We start from the raw sequence: 23927 nt of genomic DNA on the forward strand, positions 1-23927 counted from the left end.
ACCCTACATGGCTTCAGAGAGCCTGAGCTTCTGCCTGTCACCATCCTGATCAGATCCTTGCTCTGCTTGTACAGTTTGACATTCTACAAGGCAAAACAAAAGAGCTGGACAACCCTCCATTCACTAAACAAAACAATTTTTATTGAGTTAATAGGATTTACAAGAAATGTTGGGGGGATTTTTTTGTCTGCAACTATGTTTATTGCACTAAAAAGAATCCATAAATAACATTTCAGGACAATCAATGAACCAAAGGAAAATACTGGAGAGGCTGACTGTACAATTAAACATTTTCCCCAAGTAAGGAAGTGTTACTACAAGACTAAAGCTCGTTTAAAAGTGATTCTGTGTCACGGTGTAGCACAGCTGGTCAGACAGTGCCCTTACCTTCCCATGTGACAGGGTCACATTTCACAAAACACAGTTCAGCTTGGATTTAAAAAGAGGGAACAGTTTGCTTAGAGACCTTCATCTTCAGGAAGGAATTCCACCTCTAATTTCTGTGAAAACTAGTAGTAAACCCAAAGCAGTAATGCGCTGAAGTAAAAAATAAGGCAACTTGGACTTCGCTATCGTGCTGTTTCGCCTGGTTACAGCACTGGGCCTTACCGAAAGGGAACAGGGTCTGTGTTCTGTCTGTTAAAGCTGTAAACAAAGAGCAGAGCTCTCTCAAGAGAGGGATACGGCATCCCAAGGGAAATACCCAGAAATAGTCACTGGGATTTTAACGTTTTGAACCCAGGACCATTTCATGTAGTTGCATTTATTGCCCTTTAAAAGTAGACAGTCAGCTTCTAAATAATGCAGCCGGCTGCTAGAGAAAGATACCAGAATCAAGTGTCTGATTAAACCCCGCGCTAGTTTTCAGAATAATAAACTACTTCTTGTATGGAAAAAGATTAACAAACATTTGTCATTTTTATAAACAATAGATAATACATGTAGAAAATTATTCAAGAGGATAATAACAAAGGTGCAACAACATCAACAAAAATAAGCTGCCTCTTCAACAAAAGCACTTTTTTCATAGTTTTAAGTGTGAAAACCTTTTAAAGCTCTTTGTGTCCTCATAAAAGTCTGTTTTAAAAAAGAGTTGCTTAAAAATTCTTGCTGTGCTGCTGAGCGTACCACTGCTGCCTCTGCTTGCGGTGCTCCAGCTCGGTGAGGAGCGCCTGCCTGTACGCTTCATACAGCTTCACAATACGTTCCAGTTCTTTCATGAACAGCAGCTTCAGCATTCCCTGGTACGTGTCCAGGTCTGCCAGCTGGAAGAGCTCCCACTTCAGAATGTGGTCGTATCTGTTTTGGTAAAGAAAAAAAGAAAGGAGAGATTATCTGCAAACCTCTGCAAGCGACCATGAAGTGTTCTGGGCGTTTTCTTTAGAACTGGCCTCATGGTTGTAACAGCCACTGATCACAACCTAGGTCAGCATGTTTTATGTGAGGAAATAAAGTAATTAACACCAGAAGACAGGGAGTTGTGGCTCAAAGCAAGTCAGAAAACTACACTTACACCTGAACTTACGAAGTTTAACCAAGCCAAGTGCAAGGTCCTACACCTGGCTCAGAGCAATCCCAGGCACAGCTACAGGTTGGGCAGAGAAGAGATTCAGAGCAGCCCTGCAGAGAAGGACTTGGGGGTGTTGGTCGATGAGAAAATGAACATGAGCCAGCTTCAGTGTGCGCTTGCAGCCCAGAAAGCCAACCGTATCCTGGGCTGCATCAAGAGGAGTGTGACCAGCAGGTCGAAGGAGGTGATCCTGCCCCTCTACTCTGCTCTTGTGAGACCTCAACTGGAGTATTGTGTGCAGTTCTGGTGTCAACATAAAAAGGACATGGAACTGTTCGAACAAGTCCAGAGGAGGGCCACGGGAATGATCAGGGGACTGGAGCACCTCTCGTATGAAGACAGGCTGAGAAAGCTGGGGCTGTTCAGCCTGGAGAAGAGAAGGCTGCATGGAGACCTCATAGCAGCCTTCCAGTATCTGAAGGGGGCCTATAGGGATACTGGGGATAAACTATTCATTAGGGACTGTAGTGACAGGACAAGGGGTAACGGGTTAAAACTTAAACAGGGGAAGTTTAGATTGGATATAAGGAAGAAGTTCTTTACTGTTAGGGTGGTGAGGCACTGGAATGGGTTGCTCAGGGAGGTTGTTAATGCTCCATCCCTGGTGGTGTTCAAGGCCAGGTTGGACAGAGCCTTGGGTGACATGGCTTAGTGTGAGGTGTCCCTGCCCATGGCAGGGGGTTGGAACTAGATGATCTTAAGGTCCTTTCCAACCCTAACTATTCTATGATTCTAACTGCAGAATCACTATAATACAACAAGAGAAACTCCAGAAATAAAGATCCTATTAACTCACTATAGTAAACCAATGCAGAAAATACCTTTTGGAAGCAATGAAACCAGCTATCTCATTCATGACAAGCCTCAAAAGATTTAGCAATAAAACATCTTTTAAGAGTAACACAGAAAATAAAATTATTTCCACAGCTCACCCCAATGCTCGCCAGCCAGTGCCTCACCACAGGCAGAATACTGAAGTCTTCCCTTGCCACTCGCTGCTGTTCCCAAAGTGTTCTTGTTCCAGCCTTAACAAGTGCTCTTGGACTCTGTCCCCATCTTGGTTAATTAGCAGCAATAATCTAAGTCATGGTGTCTTAAACTGCAGGTCATGAATGCCACAGGACCCCAGAAAGGGGCGATGTTAGACAGCATCAGGGACTACTGAGTGGCAACAGAACCAATTAGGCCATAATTAACTGCTGCAAGTACTCACACCAGTGAGGGACATCCTAACAGCTCACAGCTATGGGCAGTGATCTGTCCCCACGAGCAGGTGTCAAGGGAGCAATGCAAGGCCTAGCAGCTATAAATCCTGCATGTTCTTACTCCCCATACTGGAAAAGATGAGCTACTGTGAGCCTGGGGATGTTCCCTGTTGTTTAAAACATCAGTGCCATCCTGAACTCCTCCCTTAAGAATAGCCGGCTGAGATGGAAACTAGCTCAGCTGTTAAGTCAAACTCTTACTGTTGTATTTCTTCCCACTTCCACCATACATGAGAAGATACATTCACTTGAGTGGAGGCTGAAGCCAAAATACCAGTAAAATTAAGCAAATAAACTGCATTACATATTGCAAGGACATACTTGGAAGGCTGTATGCATCAGAAGCACCAAGACGTGCAGGTCACTACCAAAGACGCTTCTGAGAAATTTTAAGAACTTAAATAACCACAACTTCTATAACCTTCCTAAATAACAGCTTCTATATTAAAGTCATCCCAGTCCTGACAGGGCTGCACTGCTAAAATCACTCTTCCCTAAAGTGAGAAAAAACACCCAACTTACAGCTGGTTTTTCAATACGGGGACCAAACTCCAGAGAGAGGTGGACTGCACACTGCTGCTTTGAAGGTTTGCCAAGTACAGCTATCTTTGGATGCACTTGGTGGATGAGTTTACATGAACACCATCTTTCCTTCTCTGCTCCTTTCCCACATCATGAGCTCAGCTGAACTGAGTTCAACTGCAGCAGGATTTCCCCAGGTTTGCCCTGTGCTGATGGATCCTTTCAAACGTTCTGGGCCAATGGCATATATTAAAATACATGCTGCAGCAAGGCTGATTCTTAGTGGAAAGACTGTTTCTTGTTAAGGTAGCAACATAAGCAGAAAGGAAACCAAAACTCCATTACACGTAATAACATGTTTGCAGGTTTTCTGGGGTCTGCATCACAGATGATAATAAAACCTTGGTGGTTTTTAGCTCTTTGAAGCTCTCACTGCTGACAGTTTCTCAAGAAAAGCAGCACACCAGGATTATTTTCCAGTGTTCGAGCTTTGTTTTGCCTGCCAAGGAACAGGACAAGAAGTCTACTTAAAGATGAAGCCATCAGCAGCCTCAGTTGGAATGGGCTCATTCCAATCCAAAAGATTGAAGGTCTATGAACAACTAACCACAGAGATGCGGAGGAATATGGCACAGAGTACCAGTACCTGACCTAGACTCACATTTTTTGGAAGGACATCTAGTCACAGAGCCAGCAATCGAGGGGAGAAAACATGTTAGTCCGTAATTCCTGCAGAGTACAGAGCCTTCCCTCCTGGGTAAGAAAGCAGGAGCTTACTTGACAGAACACACAGCCAGAATACCCAGTCTCCAGTGCTTTTCCCAGTAGATAGCAAGTATTTATATAAAATAGGACACTTTTAACACAAGAGACACTGACCTGCCCTGAATATTTACAGCCAATTGGTAAGAGATAGAGGAAGAAAGTCCTGTGTTCAGATCCTGCAGTATGTAGCAGGCTTTAAACTGAAAAAGGGTAGATTTGGATTAGATATGAGGAGCAAAATCTTCTCTGTGAGGGTGGTGAGGTGCTGGCACAGGGTGCCCAGAGAAGCTGTGGATGCCCCATCCCCGGCAGTGTTCAAGGCCAGGTTGGACAGGGCTTGGAGCACCCTGGTCTAGTGGAAGGTGTCCCTGCCCATGGCAGGGGGTTGGAACTGGATGGTCTTTAAGGTCCCTTCCAACCCAAACCATTCTGTGATTCTATGATCCCTTGTTCAGAAGAGATGGGGGAAGAATGTGAACCATGATCTCTCATGCAAGAAAGGCATTTTTGGTCTCTTCACCCTGACAGTCCCATGCATGCAGTCTAACATACTGTGGGAACATCTGCAAGACTGGGCTGCCTAACTTGGAAGGCTGGAGAAACACTCAGTTCTAGAGTCAAGCAAAGGGTTAACTGCTAGGCAGGAATCTTAATTCTACTGCATTCAAATTCTGGTAACTGCACTTCTGCTCTCAAAACTAGATGCTAGGAGAGAGGTAAAAAGGATGCTTCAAGTTATCGAAAATACCTGGATATAGGAAATTGTTACCTCAACTAGACATTAAAGCCTCTTCATCATCTAATGAGCTAAGTTATCATATTCTTTATCTTAACAGTTTGACCATTTTTCACTAAAATAGGATGTGTTACCACTAACACCTACTAAACTCTCCATTAGGTTTTCCCAGCAGCCAGAATCCTTATCCTTTAGAGAAACTTGTTGAAACAAAAGCTAACATTACCTGTTTTTACTGTGATTAGCTACTTTACTCAACAAAAATTGGCCTTTGGTTGACTAAATCAAGCTACAGTCAGGTGTTACGTAACAAATAATAACAAAACATACCACAGTGATTTCAGTGCAAAACTGCACTGATAATCAGGAGATTTTTAAAGTAAATTTCGAATAGCAGATTGCAAAAGGTATTCCTCTACTGCTGCTATGAAAGTGTTTGGCTGCTTACTTCCATTTCTGCACCAGAACACGGAGAATGTTCATACCGTTCTCATATTCAGCTTTTGGACAACACTGCTGGAGAACTTACAAGCATTACTGGATGTTCTCTTAAGGTTCAAGCCAGTTGCTTTGGCAACAGAGAAAAGGTTCATTATTAAAATTACACTGAAAATACATAAGTGATCCTGATTTTAATAACAGTGAAAACTACTTATCAATTGTTCCTCAAGAAGCCCTCAAGATGAGGTGACACTAAGCCAGCTGCTACCATTCCTCCTCACTTTTCTAACAGAATATTAGCATAGATCAGAATTTACTTCCTCACAGAAGTGCTTGAGAATTACAATAATATTCCTATTACCATCAGCACTACTGTAATGGCAGGCTAAAAGGATACTAGAAAATACACGATTTTTGATTACTCTGAACAATGTAAATTCTATTTAAACAGCTTGAATGAATTAAATGTTTTAGGTTGTGGTTTTGGGGGCTTTTTTAATTTATCTAGTAGGCTGAAACAAACTTAAGACATTCCTGATAATGTTAAATTGTTTGAATTGTCTTAAATTTGCTTCTCAAGTGTCAGGAAAAGTACCAACAAGAGTCCATACAATACAGGCTGAAATATTTAAAATTACGTTGCCTGGATGTGCCAAAGACCTAAATAAAGAAATGCAGCTGCAGCCAAAACCTAGAAGGATTTCTAGGAAACAAGTCCTCCCATAGGTTACAGGAACGTGTATATCCCTGGTGCCTAAGTGTACTGGTGGATTTTAGGCCAATTTAAATCTTTACGGGCTACTGGCAAGCCCAGGAGCCACAAGAAGTAATAAAACCCATTCAAATTATAGTTAATAGAAGCAGCTAAAAAAAGAGGATTCTTTAGTGGAAGTCACTGAACATCATACACAGTCTGAATTTGCAACTGCAGACTCACCTACTCATTGCTGTGTAACTCAGTTTCTTTACATTCCTCTTATGAAAAATGTACATGATTCCATAATTAATTAATTTTTATTGCTTTTCTATTTAGTGTTACTCTTCTGCAGAAGTGCACCCATTAGAAAATGTAATTTGTTTCATTATGCTGATTCAAACCTTTTCTTGGCGGAGAGGCCCTGTACTAACACTTAGTTTTTAATTCAAGGGATTTCAGTCTCAATTCAAAATTCTTAATTGCGAATTAAAATCTGTTTTTTTAAAAAAGGGGTAAGATATAGATTAAGAAGTTAACACTCTAAAATATTTCACATAGTTTATAAGTACATGGTGCCATTCTCACAAATACGCTGAAAGTAAATTACATCCTCGGCTCTGTAATGTACCATTTTGCAAATCACGCAAACTGCCAGAAGTACTGTGATAATTTTAAGTAATGCCTAAACCAAAGCAAACTAATATGATGAATGTTTGGTACAACTTACTCATGTGCTGTCAGCAATAGTACTTGTGCAGTTAAGAAACAGATACCAGCTAGAGTCAGTCATCAAAATTAATCTTCCTTCTAAGCAATGCATGCAGAGTGTGAAATGAAAGGGGAAAAAAAAAACAAAGCTCACTTTACAGGAGCCCTGGCATAGACCTGCAGCCAGTCCGGAATCTCTGCAGTGTGGTAAGGATTTGCAGGGACAAGGAGGGGCTGGCTTCTCTCCACTTGCTGTGGTTGATAAGTCACTGGGGGAGGCTGGTCGTAACGGGGAACACTGCACAAAGGAAGACAAAGTCCATACCTTGAAGCAGTAACTTAAACATACCAATATCATTAACTCATTAACATCAGTACGCAGACTAATACATGCAAAGGCCAATGATGCAATCACAAATGGAGTGTCACCTCAGCAATGAACATTCCTCATACAGTGAGAGCAACTTTCTGCCGCTGTTTTTGTGCTTCACGCCAATCACAACTGTATGTGTTGCTGCTACCTGTTAGCACCCTGTAAAACTCACCTTGGACCTATTCACCTACTGCCCGCTACCTGGATACTAAAGCAGAATGTTTTTAAAGGCAAGTTTTACATTAAAAAGGCAAGTACTGATTCAGCCAAGTAATCCACCATTTAATACATTAGAACGAATGTATTCAGGCAGCAGTCAGTAAGAGTTATTCCATCTGTAACAAAGGATATTTTCACATGTTTATCTTTTGTGCCATATGTTAAAAATCTTTCTTTTCCTGGGTAGCAGCAAAGTAGATTAAGCAGCAGAAATTAACTGTTAAATTTGGTACATACTAAGATCATTTTACCTTGAAATTCCAAGCAGCTAAAACACTGATTTTTGTTCTAGACAAGACTTAATTCATGTTTCAGATGGTATGTGCTATTTGTTCAGTCTCCTGGAACATCAGATCGAGTTTCTTTTCAGTATACAACTAAATTTTGTTCTCAGCAACTTTGTTGTTTTACTGACAGTTGAAGAGAATAGCTGCTCTGTTTTAGTGAGTTAGGAACAATATCCTGTTTCTAAACTTAAGACAGTAACACCTGAGACAGAAACCTAACAATTACAACTACTTCTAAAAATCTTAGTCGAGAGCCAGTAAAGCTTACTTCTAAAAATAAGTTCTTGGCACATTATACAAGACAAAAACAGTTCCACTTTCTTAACTGGCTTAAGAAAAAAACAACAGTCACAGAAAAGAAGGCAGATGCCTTACCTGGGAGCACAAGGGTGTTTATATTGAGCTCTTTTATTGATGTGATCTACATAATACACTCCAAATTCTGCTGACTCAACCCTCTCCCATCCTGGAGGCAGTCCCTCACGCTCGAGTGGATGGCTCCAGTGGGTTGTATTAGTGTTATGATCTATATAGTATTTCCTTCCTCTAATAGTCCAGTCCACTGACCAGCCAGGAGGAAGAGGTAAGTCTTCAGAACTACGATTTGTTAAGTTTCCTAGAGATGTAGCAGCAACTCTACCGATGCCTAAAAAGAAAAAAGGGAAAGCAATGTTTAGCTGAACTACTAATACCAAACCCCACCATTATATGCGAGTCAACTTCCCCCCTCCAGGCACTCTATGAACACTAAACAATATCATGGCCTTTAGGGCACATGCACTTGTATGTTAGTAAAAAGGGGCAATTGAGTCAAAATAGCTCTTCCCTTTTAAGTCTCACTTGTTTTGCTCTCCTCAAGCTCCAGATTCACTAGACAGGTTCATTCAGAGACAGTTAAAGCATACTTGCTGTTTTCAATTAGAGATATACATTAGTATACATAACAGGGATGAAGCTGTTATTGCAGTCTCAATTTGCTGAGCAGAGAGCTGATAATAAGATTACAAATGTTAAAGCTTTACATAAATAACTGTTTCTGTTAATGTTATTACAGCTGCATCAAAACTGTTTATCTACAAAAACCCCACAGCTATTTCTTTTTCTAGTTAGCCAGGTATTACAACTAGACAGAAAAATCACTGAATATCAACGAAGCTCTTCAGACTAACCAGTCAAGTAGCAGGACCAGGTAAACTAATAAAGGAATGAGATATAAGTTAGCACCATCCTGCACTGAGTGTTACTGCTAAAGTGCATGCAATCATGGCTAAAAAAGCGTCAGCAGTCACAAGAGAAAACAGAAGAGCTGGATCCATGGAGAATCCCGCACAAGCCCTTCACTGCACACTGGGTATGATATAACGCTGCTCAAATGCTGACGAGACAAGATCCACAGACCTTTTCAGAACAAGTCACAAAATCTCCCATCTCTTCCCCTCATCCCCCTCCACCCTTTTCCTCCTTCATTCCCACAGATCTTGGAAGGAAGTTTTGTTATCTAGTGGGCTGTATAGCTGCTTCTCTAGATCTTGCTCTTCTTTCGAAGTGAGCCCTTATGGTTCAGAATGCTGAAGAGAAATGTGAAAAGAAGTAATTTCCAGCTTTTCCTGGTGCTGTGGGCTGCAGTGGAAGGGTTTCTTGAGCAAGAGAACTAAAGCCTAGGTTACATGTATTGGTGGTTTGAGAAGTGACTGGGACCAGTAGCTGATGAAGTTCCCACCTCTGTCCCAGAAACACAGGATTTATCACTAAATAAGTTAAGACACTGTTTGTTAGCATTTTAAAATATGTGATTTGCTGTAACATACACACAGGTTTTATATTTTAAAAATTTGCATGCTGGATGCTGAGAGATGTATTAAAGAAACTCAATTCCATCTTTTCCTTCCCTCTGTACACTATGGATACTTAGACAGCCAGCTGAAATAAAAGCCATAATAATAATTACGGAAAACTAAAAAACCCAAATCCAAACAAACAAAACACAAACCAACAGCAAACATCAAACCAACCAACAAAACCAACCACAAAACCCAAGTGATATAATCAAGAACTCCGCATGTCTCTTTCCATTCCTGGGAAGCCTACTACCTACTGGAAGTGCTGGCCCAAATTCAACTCTCTCTTTAAAATTCATTACAGTAGTTACCTTCAGTTACCCCCAGTTCTACAGTTAAACAGTCCCTGGCTTTAAAGAAATACCAATTATCTTTTAATCCCACAATCAAATGCATCTATTCAACCACAGTATTCATCAGGTTGTGTGTTACTATTTCCCATCACAAGATGGAAAAGGCAAAGTCCATCTCATCTGAAGTACTATTAAAAATAGGTTCCAACTGTGGTCGTTAACTCAAAAAGACAACAGTTATACGGAAAATGCAGCAAAGTTGTTATATTTCTCAGGCAATTTCATGCTTTTGCTGGCAGACAAAGGCAATGGTCCTTCTCAACAACACACATACACACTAGAGCATGCTAGCCAAGGGATGTCAACTATTTTAAAACCTTAATTTACATATGAAATGACAAACTGAAAACTGGATGGGCTGTCATTCTGATACAAGTCAGCAGTCATCAACAATAAAGTAATGGGAAGGCTCCAAAGCAACCGAATAATAAACAAACAAATCTCACAAACTTCCTCCTCAGTCTTTAAAACACTGGTGCTCACCTACAGATCATTTTCTAGCCTTTTCATGTTCTGAACTATTTGGCCTTGAAGTATTTCCTCTTGTAATAGTACTTACCTATTTTTTAGCTCTATAAAGGCAAGTTGATGGCTGTCTTCCTGTGACAGCTCCCATCTCATACTATGATTAAGCAACCTAGACCTTTACTTCCAGTGAGAAAATACATCCTGGAGGCTTCCTGACCTTTGGCTAAACATACTCAGTATTTTCTCCAATTAACTGGACCGCTGTGTTGTGGTTTTGTGTGTGTATAAACAGTGACTATTAAATCACCACTACCAGAAGACCTGAACACACAAACTTGACTGGGAAAAGAACTTTCACAGAGGTATAAACGTATTTTTCTGTTTACTGTTAAAACCAGCACATAACTGTATTTTTATTACAGTTCCTCCTACTTAAATTCTAGCATGATTCCAGCATCAAATACATATATATTCATTCCCTGGGGTACAGGTTAATGCTTTCCAACATTTGGACATTGTTATTAGAAGTTGCACAAGCCATCCTCCGCACAAGTTCTTGACTCGACGCCTATATCTCTTCATACAAAAAGCCTGATAAGGTTGGAAGACGGACTCAGATAGCGAAGAAAGCCAAAATCTAGGTTAGATAGAAAATCACCTAGAAAGCAGGCTAAAAAGTAATGCTGTACCCAACGGAAGGGCAACACTGGCAGTTCTGTGTTTGCACAATCATTTAATTCTAGCTTCATGCTACATAGCTACAATGCTAGCTTATTTTTTATTTATTTTTAAAATGCAAGGAACAAAAATAACACTGGACCACAGGCACATCACACATTTCTTTTGCTATTTTGACTTCACCTATGAAGGAGAGCCATACTCTTAAGATATAATTTATGCAGCTGTATCAGTTACCCATTTTGAACAGCGTTCCAGGCTCTACAACTACCAAGCTCTAATTATGAAATCAAAGGCCAGATTTATAAACTGATGGTTGCAATATTTCAGGTTGTAATTATCATATATAGTCTTAATGGGCATTTTTCCCCTTAAAATCACAACTCATACTGAAATACTGTGTGCTGGAAGTTTGGAGACCTCAGGTAATACTTACAGCATCTCACAACCATCAACCCACTATGGCATTAAAATCAGCAATTAGGACAATTACGCCATTTGTTTATATACCTGGAGTTACTAGAGATCAAAAGAAATTGTATGTTGGTTTTCCATATAAAACTCAGCACATGCTTCCTTCAAGGAAGAGTGGATACACATGCAAGAGAAATAGCTCCTGCTATGATTCTGAACAGTAAGAGAACATGAAAATTGGCCTTCATATATATACACCTCTAAGTATCACTAAGACTGAACAACACTTGGAAGAGCACATTCCTATGTGATGTTTTCCAAAGCATAAATCAAAAAAGAAAGTTACAAGACAGCCTGAAACCATCTCCTGTGAGCACTATGTTGTGTCATCATCATCATCATCTTTGGTCTTTGACCTAAAGCATTTTCATAGCAGCCCAAAGATTCACACAGGATATTACTGTGTGCATCAAGGATATTCCCTGCATCATGGGTTGGTATGAGATGTACCTAATACAATGCAAACTATATACAGAAAACAAACTTAAAACATGAACTATTTTTATCAAAATACCTAGTGTAATCCCTGTGATCTTCCTGTCACTGAAGGATAAACAAAAGCAGACTGTCCAACCAGTTCACTGTGACTACTCGGGGTTTTCTTGTTCACATGCTGTTCTACCTATGTCAAGACAGAAATTCTCATTCTCCCAGCTTTCCCAGGGAACAGACTTGTTTAAATTATCTGCTTTTTTCTAAATGTTGAAAGTCTCCTTTCCTCTGCTTAAGGATACGCAGTTATTTATAAATTTCCCTGAGTGGCACTATCACATCTCAAGAATGGTCCACAATGAATTTTAATTTTTGCAATTGTAAATCTTTTCAGGTTGCCTTTTTAGATCTTGTCTAGCCTCATTTGTTAATTATGTTTCATAATGGTACATGTTTTGGGTGTATTTTGGTTCAGCTGCTCCTTTTAAGTAACATCAATACTGAACACCACTTGTGGCTTTCCTTTTTCCTTCCCTTGTAAAATACAGTAACTTCAGTTTAAGGTCTTGAAATAATTTGTCAACCAGGCTGAGAGGCATTATATGCTGTCCCAAAGCAACAGAATCACAGAATAGTAAAATCCTCTTCAATGCAGTCTGCTTGCTTAGAAGTATTGCTGTGTATGCTCTTGATGCTTTGAAAAAAAACAAGTGCAAAGGGACAGCAACCACTTATCACTACTATTAGTAAAATTAAAAACACTCACAGTTTTAAGTAAGGCCAGGCCCTAAATTCAGTCTTATTTTCAACTTCTTCAACAATAGGGTGTCCTAATACCAGAATCTAAACTTTAACTTTGAGCAATACAATGCAAATTCCAGCGCACTGTATTGGTGCAGAGTTCTTCCATTTAATATTCTTCTCTTTAAAAATGTATCTTAACCTAGTCATGTCACCAATGTGACAAATATGTGGTATCTTCTTCAATCAAGGAAATTCTGTTTGGTTTGTTCCATTAGTATGAAAAAAAATCAGTAAGGGATACGTGTTAACGCTTTCACGACCCGGTGAAGGGGTTTCGTTGTAAACAAACTCTGCCTGGAAAGAAGTCAAAGTTCCTAGGAGGAAAGGCTTCTAGGTCAGCAAAGGGCAGTTCTTCGGGCTGCCTGGTAGAAAGCACAGGAGAAAACCCACATCACCACAGCAGGGAAAAGTGACAAAAATCCCCAAAGAGAGTAGAAAGTCTCCCTTTGTTTATTAGATATAATGATGATGTAGGCACAGAAGTTTCAGACTATGAACTCCCCACAACTAGCTTCAACGAAATTTCAAAGTGTTGAAGAACAGATTTAGCCAAACAAAACGCCTTCAAATTCATTTTTCATTAGGTCAGTTGTCTCAACAGCCTTTTTTCAGAATGCCAAAATCCTCTCCCTTCCCCTCAACAAAGCAGGATGAAGAACAGGAAGAGAACATGAACAAACTGCTTAATTCTAAGGGAGTAAGTAATAAAAAAAAAAAGCAACAGAAGTTCCAGTAACTTTTGTTTAGAAAGGTCTGTGGCTTCCAGGCCTTTCTAACTCATTCCAAAGCATCTGAAGGTACTTCCTGAGCAGAAGTATCTCGTTTGCAGAGGGAATGGGGCATTCCAAGTACGCATATATTCACAAAATAGGAAATGACAGGAAGTACTCTGAAAGCTTTGAAAAGTATGCTACAAAGAAATTATTGCAAAATTAGCACATAAGAAGAAAAGGGCAGGAACTGACATTTGTTTAAAAATTAGTTAAGTGTACACACCTAAAAAGAAAAGTGCTGCAACTTTACCTCTAAATAGGTTTCATTTAATAATTTGTATTTCTTTATTTTGCTCTTATATTAAGCATGAATACCAGTTTGCAATTTTTAAGGGGTACATTTTAACACGAGGTGACCTTACTTTCACTAAAGCACACAGGATTCTCTGCTCACAGGATTAATCGCTTTTCTTTTCTGACACCACAGTCAACTGCTTACTATGCATCATCAGAAAGTCCCTTTACACTGTGATTTTAATCTCAGCAATTTTCATATACACATAAGAATGTTTTAGCTTACCGCTCAAACAGGTACAAATAATTGAGGTCTTGGTTACAAGTTAGTTCCAATCTATACTGTAGATATAACTTCAACCACAGACCTCCCCAAACTTTTAACCTAGAAGAGAGGAAAGAGATGTCGAGGAAAGATAGGTAAAGTCTCTTAAGTTTGAAATGGACATGATAAAAAAAAGAATAAAAATCAAGAAATGCCACAGAGGTAGCAAAATGTACAAAATCAGGACATAACTCAAATATCTCTTTTTTTTTTTTGAAAACCACCTAGATTGCTAATTAAAACCAAATCTAATGAAAATAAGAGAAGGACACAGTAGAACTGAACCATACTGAGAAAGAAAACATGACTTCAAGGTGAAAGAACGTAACAATGCTGTCAACATCAACTGCTGAAAAATCATGGGACTTTCTTAAATACTTTGCTGAATACTTTAAGTATGAAGCTCACAATAAAATCATGGTTTTAACTTCTCTCCAAGTTGTAAGAATGGAATCTTTATTTTGAATGAAAGCTGAAATTCACATGCACCTCTTCACTTTCAGATTGCTGCTTCTAAATGTCATCCCAGCTGTAACCAGCACTAAATGAAGCATTACTCACAGAAAGCAAGTACACCTTGTGCTTATCAGAGAATTTTTCTACAGCAATCAACCCAAACCATGAACAGAACTGACTGAGGGCACCTTCTGATGCAGGGTGGGAAAGGAGGAAAAGGGCAGGAGGCAGCATTTACACATTCCAGCTAATTAACAGAATTTACATTGAAACTGTGGGTGTTGGGCAATTCTGACATCTCTTGAAGAAGAATTTTGATTAAGTGAAATGTTTAAAAACAACAATGGAGATGGTAAGGCAAGTAATTTAGACAAAGACAACAAAAGTAAAAGGCCTGACTCAGTATTCTGAAAATGCAGGGAAAAAGGGATCTAGAAATTACAGAAAAAATAGTGGATCTCAAGGAAAACACTGAAGGTTTGAAGGCAATGGATAGTTCAAACAAAAAGAAGCTTAATGGTGAGATGAAAGAAGTCAGAAAATCTAAGGTTTTCTTATTTTTGGCCACATAATTACTTTACAATTCTGGAAAAGATGTACAGAAGTTAAGGGCACTGGTCAATGTTCTTAGTGCAGTGAAACTGAAAGAAGAAGAGCTCATACTCATGTTGAGATGAAAGCAAAGAAAAAAAAATAGAGAAGGGAAACACTGGCAGACAGAAGGCTCACCTTTTTTTGTCTCTCCCCACAAATGCAGATTGAATACCCACGCATTACGAAACATGTATGGAATTTGTTCAAGATATTAAATGTAAAAGTATGAGAGCGAATGACAAAGGACCAAACAAACATCAGCAGCTCCTTTATGATTTCAGGTAGCCAAGGGGGTATGTTGACAAATGGGTGGGGGAGGGGGGTGGAAATCTGTTCAGAAAGAAATCCATGTTGCTACAATTGAGAAATACATGGCTGTTAAGCCCTACTTTCAACTTGGTTTAAAAATTTTCTAGATTAAACTCCACTTGCAAACTAACACCTAGAACTCCATTTCCACTTAACACCATTTCAGTTCTGCCCAGCAGCAGTACCATTTTTTTTAAGTCTTCCTCACACAGCTACTATGGTAATTTTGAATGTTAAACTGATGGACTGGTTTATGAAATCCTGCCCTCCTGTCTCTCCTCCCTACAATATCCCAGCACACAACCTATTTTTGTTTTGCAGACCAGGTAAATGTTCAATGACTGCTGGCTGAACAGTAACTGAGAGAGATGGAAGGCTTTCATGCAAGATCTAGGTAGATCAGATATATTAGCATTTAGCAAAATAAACATGGATGGAAGTAGCAAATCTTAAAATTTAGTAATTCAGGATTTACTGGCTGACAGCAGTAACACCAGCACTACTCTTCTGTCACTTTTCATGGAAATGTGTCTGTAGTAAAAAACCCACAAAGCATTGTTTGGTTATAATGCCATACACCAGGTCAGTAGCCTTAAAAATCAATGTTTTTCCCAGATTTATTTTTCTAGACAGATTTATTTTGCTAGAGACTATTTGCCATTTTGTTGACAGATTACAAGTAATGCTGAACTAACAACATATTTCATACTGAAGGCACATTATTTACAGGTTTGAAATGTTTTACTCAAACTCCTTGAACAGTTTTTGTAGTATATAGAGTGCTGGAATACAACAAAGTTTACTACATTTAAGGTCACCTTTCTGTGGCCAGCATTGTAATCCCAGACTTTTTATCCCACCAGTAGATTTACAACAGCACCAAAGAATTATTCTTCAGTGGCACCACATATAGAATCAAGTATTTAAATAAGTAGTATTTACTGGATTCTTCTTTCTTACGCTGTTCTTCTTTTAGAAAACAAAGACAGGTTCCAGTGAAATTAAGGGGGGAAACAGGCATGTTTACAAACAATACTACAAGCTAAAAGAAAAAAGGCATCACGGACTAGGATGTCAATTTCAGCACTAATTATATGCTAATTTGCTAATTATGCAAACCAGTCATGCCACCCTTTGACTATTTATACTTACTGATGTCAAATTAACACAGTGAAACTAAATAGTAACATGATGATAGTTAAAATACAGTAATAGTAAAATGAAATGGCAATGTCACAGTTTGGAGCTGTTGGTTATTCTCTATGTCATGAAAATAGCAGATATCCCCTAATGAATAAAATCCCTTATTAGCTAGCAACTGATTCAACTTTGTGTAGAGGTTCTGCATATGTGCCTGGCATTAAAAGAAGAACTTGCTTGACCTTAGCCCATATATTTCATAAATAAATCCTGGTTTAAGTATACTTTTCCTTCTGGATATGTGCACTCGAATTCTTAAGTCCAAGAAATGTGAACACACTGTACTTGGATCCCAGAAATGTAATTAAAAAGCAGCTCTATCCTACAGAATAAGTCCTAAAAACATGATCCCAATCGTGCAGATATAGCTCTGCACTTAAAGTCTTAACAAAAACATATTTTCAAAGAAGCAACAATTAATACTTACCTGAAGTGTGCCTCCCATGATTCTGTGACATCCTCTGAAAGAGATCGCTGTTGTGTTCATAATACCTGTAGTCCTCATGTACTCGATCGTTTAAATGACGCCTCCTCTGGGCATCATAAAAATGGTCATAATAGTAACAATGGGCACCAGCACCTCCATTTTCCAAAACAGAATTAGCTTCTGTTAAAAAGGACTGTGAGGAAGAGCCATATTCCCTGGGGACATCAGCTAAACTTCTTGCAAGATAGGAAGGTGCAGATAATCTGTTGCTTTCACGTCTCATTATTTCATGAGGCGGCCTCTGCACTGGAGTTCGAAGGAAACTCTGATTTCTGGAAACAATTCCATCTCCACCAGAAGCATATGCAGAAGTTGTTGAGTCAGGAGGACAGATATCAGTTCGTCTTGGAATGGTTGGACCATGACGGATAAATGAAGGCATCAGATCTGATATATAGCATGAAAAAGAAGTAAGAACTTTGACTGTACTTACACGTAAAGTATCTGGCTAGTCACAATACTGACTTACATCATGAAAATGAGGAGACTTGAATGCTAGTACCCCTTTAAGGCACCCGTAATGCATATGCAAGCATAACAGTAATGCTGCAGTTCGTAGTGGTGCAACAGAAATCATCACACCTTCTGCCAGCAACAAACTACTGCCAAAACAGTGCAGTTTTGCCACTGTAACTGCATCTACAATAAACAAACCAACCAAACCATACCCCATCAAAAAAACCAAAAGCTATTCATGCTGTATTGTGGCTACACCAGGCTTCATTCCTCACTACTAAATGGGTCAAGAAAATCTATGTGTCCTGGCCACCACTTCATCAGGACCATTGTCCTTATGAACTCAGCAGAACTAAAGATGTTAATTCCTAAATGCTCACAGAACTCATGACAGAATCAAGAACAGATTATACTTTCTCCACTAATCACCAAATTCAGACAGTAAAATGCTGTCATTCTTCACACATTATGTTCTCAAATTATCATGAAGATATTTCATTTTCTTGTTTACCTAAAGGTTTTACACACCAACAGTGACACCCATTCATATAATCTCACTGTTTCTCTATTGAGGCATACATTACTGTTCTCCCTACTACCACTTTAAATGTGATATAAACAAGCAGTTTCCTGTCAGGTGAGCTAATACAAATGATAACTTTCATTCAGAAGGAACTTATGCTTATTATTAAATACTTTAAATTTCAAAGTCTTATAACTCAGGGTAAATATCAGTAGATCCCAAAAGGCATCATCAATATATTTGTAACTATCACTACAAAGCAGTCATATAAAAGCTGGTCATTATATAATGACAACTACCTTAAATGTCTAAGAGGTGTTAACCCCTTACACACGCCCACAGCCTGCAAAAAAATGTGGGTTTGTTGGTTTGTTTGCTTTTTGTAAGGATTAAGCCAATGTAATCAGACTACTAAATGATTATGACTGTTGAGTAAGGAACCAGCTGTTCATGCAGCCCACTTCCAGAAAAGCAGAGTACCTGCTCCTGCCAGCAAATCAGTTGTTGCTGGTAGTGATCTCCAATCTTTCAATACTACCATAGTATGTTTCAGTGTCAGGTTGTTTTTCAAAGATCAACAGAAAGAAATCTAAATGCGCTTTCAACGTGTATTGTACAGTATAACTTGTATTGTATAGTTCGAGGAGAACTGTGGCATTAATGTCAGGTTAACCGCAAGAACAGCAATGCGTCCCAGGTACATAGCGGTGACCTCATCAAGCTGATTCACGGTTTAAGAACTGGAGCACTTGCTTCCACAGGAATTTTATGCAACTGTCTCATACAGTTATCTCATTTTCAAAGCACACACCTTTTGGCAGTGCACACAGCCTAGACTGGGAAAACAACCATTAACTTCTGGAAAGACAGAAATGGTCAAGGCCAGGTTGGATGGGGCTCTGAGCAACCTGGCCTAGTGGAAGGCATCCTGTCCAAGCAGGGGGGGTGGAACTGTATGAGCTTTAAGGTCCCTTCCGACCTAAACTGTTTTGTGATTCTATGATCTGTTCCATTCACCTCAGCGGTATCTGTGTGGAGACTGTCAACCCCTCATCTGCTGAAACTGAACAACTGCTGCTCCGAACCACTGAAGTTTATCGTGAACACCTATGAACACGTACATACACTATGTGTTGGGCTCCCTTTTAAATTCAGCTTCTTTTCCAGGTCTCACAACAGGGCACCCCCCGGGAGCCTCCAGAGCCTCTGGGACCAGCCGCAACACACAAAGGACACAGCCCCCGCCGAAGTCCTCGGGTCTGTCCGCCCAGCCCGGCCCCCAGCCCGCCGAGCCGGTCCCTGACACTCACTGCGCAGCAGAGGGCTCGTCTCCTTCTTCACGTACTTGCCCTGTACCTCACCCGGTTTGGAGAGCTCCGTTCGCGTCTTCTTCCGCGACAGCATCCCACCTCCCGGCCCGCTACCACCGCCCGCATGCCCGGCGCCGGGCGCCGCTCCCCGCTCTGCAGGGCAGGGCGGAGCAGGGCCCTGCCGCCCCTGCCCCCTCAGGCACGGCGGCGGTGGCTCCGCGCCCTCATGGCTGCGCACCGGGGGCCGGGGGTGCGCACACACCGTACACGGGGGAAACGGGGCGGCGCGCGGGGGCTTGTGGGACAGCAGCCTCCGCCCTCCGGGAAGGCCGCGGGGCAGAGGAGGGCAGCCAGTGCGCGCCGCCACAGCGCCCCCGCGCGGCCGGGAGGGCGCTTGCGCCGGTGCGGTGCAGGGACAGGAGCCGCCTGAGGGCCCGCCTCGAGCGCGGCGCCGGGGACGGGGGGCACCGACCCCACCGCCCTGCAGGCAACGGGGCTGGGGGACCCTCGCCTGGCCGGGAGGGCGAAGGGGGCACCGTGGGAAGCTCGAGCCCAGTCGGAGCTCCGTGACTAGCGGCCGTGCCTCCCACCCCAGTGACGAGAAGTGAGATTTAGAAGGTTAAATGGGAAAGCAAGAAACTCTCGGTATTTTCCATATGAAGGCGAGGACAGACGAGGCGTGTTCATTACCTCTCAGTTTTCTACAATTTTCATACTTTCATAACAGAATAAACTACTTACTCCAAAAGTAGCTCCCAAACTGTCCTGTTATAGCCTTGTCTATACATTTGCAGGCACTGCTTGAACTACCTAAAACTTCCATGGGAAGATGCTGAAGTATTCTGATGTTGGACAAAACACAAATGACACAAATATGGATAATACAGTATTTTTATATATTTATATATAATACATTCATTATAAATAGTGTAGTTGGTTCATCTTTCAGTTTTATCTGATGTTGCAAGGACAATATATTACACCAGAACAAAAAACTCAACAGAAAAAATAATATACAATTGTTCTCATTTACACAGAAGTCATTTGTCATGAAATGACAGCACCTGACACCAAACAGGAGACTTAACAGGTAAATGATGGAAAACCTGAGAGACAGTGATAGCATTTCCTGAAAGTAAACAAAAGGATGCTTTCTCTTTATAGAGCCAAACAGTTCCATGCTCTACCTTCCATGTAATCTGGCTAAGTTAAAACATGGTAGAATCCTTCCCCCCCCCCTTTTTTTTTTTTCCAATTAGGGTTCAAAGAACTCAATTTTCCTTACATTTAAAGTAGTAATTAGAGAACATGTGACAGTGTATCCTTTTAAATAATTCTAAATTGACAAGTAGCACTTAACTGTGTGAATTCAGTACACATAAACTTAACTTGGTGTCTCTCCCCTTCCCAAACTCCCAACCCGAGATATCCATGTGCCTTCATTTTCACAGTGATTCATAAAGCAAGAGTTGAAAACATTTAAAACATCTTCTGGTGACAAGGTAGTTAGTATCTTAATTGACAAGACCTGTTGTAATGAGTGAGGCCTAGAAATTCAGTGATTTTCAACTGGAACAATACCAATAGATACTTTAGTATCTTTAAAAAGCCTGTACTGCATAGGATACACATTCATGCACAAAATACCACTAATACTTAATAAATTATGTGTTTCTATGCTTGTTTTCAGTAGTGTGGACTTTATAAACTAGCTGCTTATCCTCTGAGCTGACACAATGAACCAAGAAGCAACGTGACACTTGTTTGCAAGCAGCACTACTTTTCTCTGTGTTCCCTCCTTTTGGGAAGGGGTTATCCTGAATTATCCTGTAGCCACAAAACCAGTACAGTACAGAAAGGCTCTAGAATATGTAATTAAAAAAGGCACTTCTGAGGATTAATTCACACAAGTGTTCCAGTGAAATTGATGTTTTGCCTAAGAAATATTTACCAAACATTTTCCTCCTCCTCTCTCCTGTGATTAATTAGTTTTTAGAAGCTAAGTGAAAGAAAAGTAGAGCAAGTTAGGTGAGAAAGGGAGGAGTCAAAAGTCCCTTTACTCCATTTTTCTCCCTCTGTTCCAGCATCCCGGCTCCCTTTTTGCTACTGTGCTCTAGAAATGTCTGTATGTTTGGTTTAAAAAAGCCTGGTAACTACCAGGAGATTAAAAGAATTAGTTAAGTAGTCTAGCCTTTAAAACTGAGTAATGTGAAACTAATTCCACAATAGCTTAAGTGAAGTACCCGTTCCTTCTCACTGACATTCAGACACCAGTCACAGACTGAGTGTTAGAAGGTTACCTAGGTCAAGATATGAAGTAGTGTTAAAATGTGCTAGCTAATAATATTTTCCAAAATACAGTGCTGATCATCTGACCCTGCTTAAGATTGTTTCCTGGAAGTATTCTGAAATTTTGCTCAGTTACTGTATTGCTGACACACAGCGAAAAACTTTTTGCAGCCTCTGAGAAGTGGGATATATAAATCCCTGAATTTGAGATTACTTGGAATAAAGCATACTAAAAGCATTTAGAATAGCATAGCAGTGAAGTAATTTATAGAGACTTTGATACTCCAATGTGTTCTTCTTATGTGATCGTATTTCCACTTCCACTATATTCCCTGCAGGAAGGAAGGGAGCAGGAGGTCCTCAGCCTGTGTGTCTAGTTCAGTCCCTCAACCCTCCAAAATTGGTAAATAACCACTTGGACATAGGGAGCATCCCTTACAGCCACGTGCTGATCAGTACTGAGCTTGTAGGCAGTATTATCCCCATTTCTGGGGGACTTTTGGCTCATTACAAGTGCAGTCAGAACCATCACCTCACTAGTGGTCTCGGAGACAAACTATCTGCTCTCCTCCTCTGTATTCTCAATTCACGTGTATATGAAGAGGTCCTGTTTGAAGCATTGCTGGTATGGCCCCATTCACTAGTTTTACTTACATTGTTTAAATGTCTTACTGGTCTGATGGAGGCAAGGCAGTTGTAGGACATCTAGACTATTTGCAGTAATAAGTTACATACAGGCATTTGAGCATGCAAGTTCTTACTCAGCTGCTTCCAATTCAGACCCCTCTCAGTCTTGAAGGTGTTCCCAGAAAACTTGCAACTCCCCAGCATCATGGGCTAATCAAACAGGACCTTGATGCTCCGCTACCTTCATAGCCACAGAACTTCTGCATGTTTGCCTAGGAGTACTAAGGTAATACTCATCCAAGTGCAGTTTGTTTTGTCCTGCCTTTCCTAATGCAAATTTATCTTCATCCACTCACATTAATATCCACATTTATAATGTTGAAGGAAACTAACTTAGGCTGTTATTCCCTGAGTTCTTCATAGTCACATTGAACATGTTTCCTCACAAGTAATTACAAACTTAGATTCTATACTAAGGCCTAATGCGAAAGACAGGCCTTTCCAAATTACTACTCAGATTGAAACAAACACTGCGTTAATGGCAAAGGTCCACATCTGTGAGGCCTAATGATGGGATTGCACTGATGAAATGATTCAAATCCCCCTCTTCATTCTTCTTCCAGTTCTTTAATAAACTCGTCCTGCTGCTTTACTGAATTTATAAATTATGTAAGCAAAACTCCCATCTTCAGCTTAATGACTCTTCTGTTCCTTAGTAACTTATCTCCACACACAAAAAAAAAAATTAAGGCCTCTACAATTTGTACATTGTCTGGCAGCACAGCATAAAAAAAACAGATAAAGAGTAGCAGTCTTCAGTTGCCAGCTGGGAAAATTCTTCAGATGAAGCACTGTTACACTTACTTGGAGGCAGTAGTCTATTTACATACTTTAAGTAAAACTTTTTTTTTTTCTCTGAGCTCTGCAGAGAAACAGCCATGAGGAATAACCCAGAAGCCCCATGCATCTGGAGCATATTGCTTTACAGAAACCAGAATCAGTTTGCAGGACGCAGACCGTATCAAGAAAGTCTTGCTTTCAATACCAGTTCTACTGACAGTGTTGAAGACTCACCTATCAATATTACTGGTTTTGGAGCATGAAGTATTCTAGAAGGCCAACAGTATTTTAAAGGTTTGAATTCAGTAATGCAAGTTTGCATTAGACCTTGGCTTCAATCTAGATATGAATAATTGATTCAGTACAGTAAATTCATAATTTATATTTAAAATAAAAAAAAAGTATCAAAATAAGTTAACCTAAAAAACCATGTATTGTTCTTTTTACATAGCAAAGATTACTTTTAGACAAAACGTAGCAGGAAAACAGTTTGGGAATAAACAAAAATTCTGTTTTGGCAGTGTCTGGTTTGGGATTTAGCTCTGTCCTCTCCTTGGAGATACCCGTTAACTAAAATTCACCAATACAAAAAGGCAACACAGTGAAAAGCTAAAAAATGATTTTAGTAAAGTGCATGGGACCGTGGCATACTGCGTGTCTTTGCTATGACCTTATCTCGGCTGCTGAATGAAATGATGGGGATGCCAAGTTCTTTACTATCCTATTGAGGCTGGCAATTTTTTCTTCTAGTAAGTAGTTTTTCTTTTCAGCAGTTCTCTGCCGCTGCTCTGTCATCTCCAAAGCCTTCAGCAGTTGTGCATTCTCAACATAGAGATCCTTGACCATTGCATCTGCTTTAGTGTTCTTGGAAAGC

General features: G+C 40.2%; 2 protein-coding genes across 5 annotated transcripts in view; both read right to left on the reverse strand.

Moving 5' to 3' along the window:
- Positions 1-751: 751 nt before the first annotated feature.
- On the reverse strand, positions 752-19567 carry SAV1 (salvador family WW domain containing protein 1). The gene is made up of 5 exons (XM_061354617.1): positions 19298-19567; positions 16949-17395; positions 7959-8229; positions 6859-7002; positions 752-1299 (listed from the first exon to the last, which is right to left on the reverse strand). Exons 1-5 carry the CDS (start codon positions 19389-19391, stop codon positions 1098-1100), a joined length of 1158 nt encoding a protein of 385 aa, XP_061210601.1. The 5' UTR covers positions 19392-19567; the 3' UTR covers positions 752-1097.
- Positions 19568-20174: 607 nt separating this feature from the next.
- NIN (ninein) overlaps positions 20175-23927 on the reverse strand; it is a 66534-nt gene continuing 62781 nt past the window's right edge. For all 4 annotated transcript variants that reach the window (XM_061354620.1, XM_061354621.1, XM_061354619.1 and 1 more), the window contains one exon: positions 20175-23926. In XM_061354620.1, coding sequence (XP_061210604.1) covers positions 23717-23926 — 210 coding nt within the window. In that variant the 3' untranslated portion in view covers positions 20175-23716. The remainder of the gene's footprint in view (position 23927) is intronic.

The sequence above is a fragment of the Neopsephotus bourkii genome, unplaced genomic scaffold, assembly GCF_033783945.1.
Source record: "Neopsephotus bourkii isolate Nb327-2 ecotype Australia unplaced genomic scaffold, CSIRO-AGI_Nbou_v1 NB_740, whole genome shotgun sequence".
Taxonomy (NCBI): domain Eukaryota; kingdom Metazoa; phylum Chordata; class Aves; order Psittaciformes; family Psittacidae; genus Neopsephotus; species Neopsephotus bourkii.

Excerpts from the sequence above, each read along its gene's own strand:
- SAV1 (XM_061354617.1), bottom strand. The coding sequence starts at position 19,391 with ATGCTGTCGCGGAAGAAGACGCGAACGGAGCTCTCCAAACCGGGTGAG. Across the intron at positions 8,230-16,948 it reads TCATGGGAGGCACACTTCAG|GCATCGGTAGAGTTGCTGCT; the intron begins GTAAGTATTAAT and ends TTTTCTTTTTAG. Across the intron at positions 7,003-7,958 it reads AAACACCCTTGTGCTCCCAG|TGTTCCCCGTTACGACCAGC; the intron begins GTAAGGCATCTG and ends TCCTTTGTGCAG.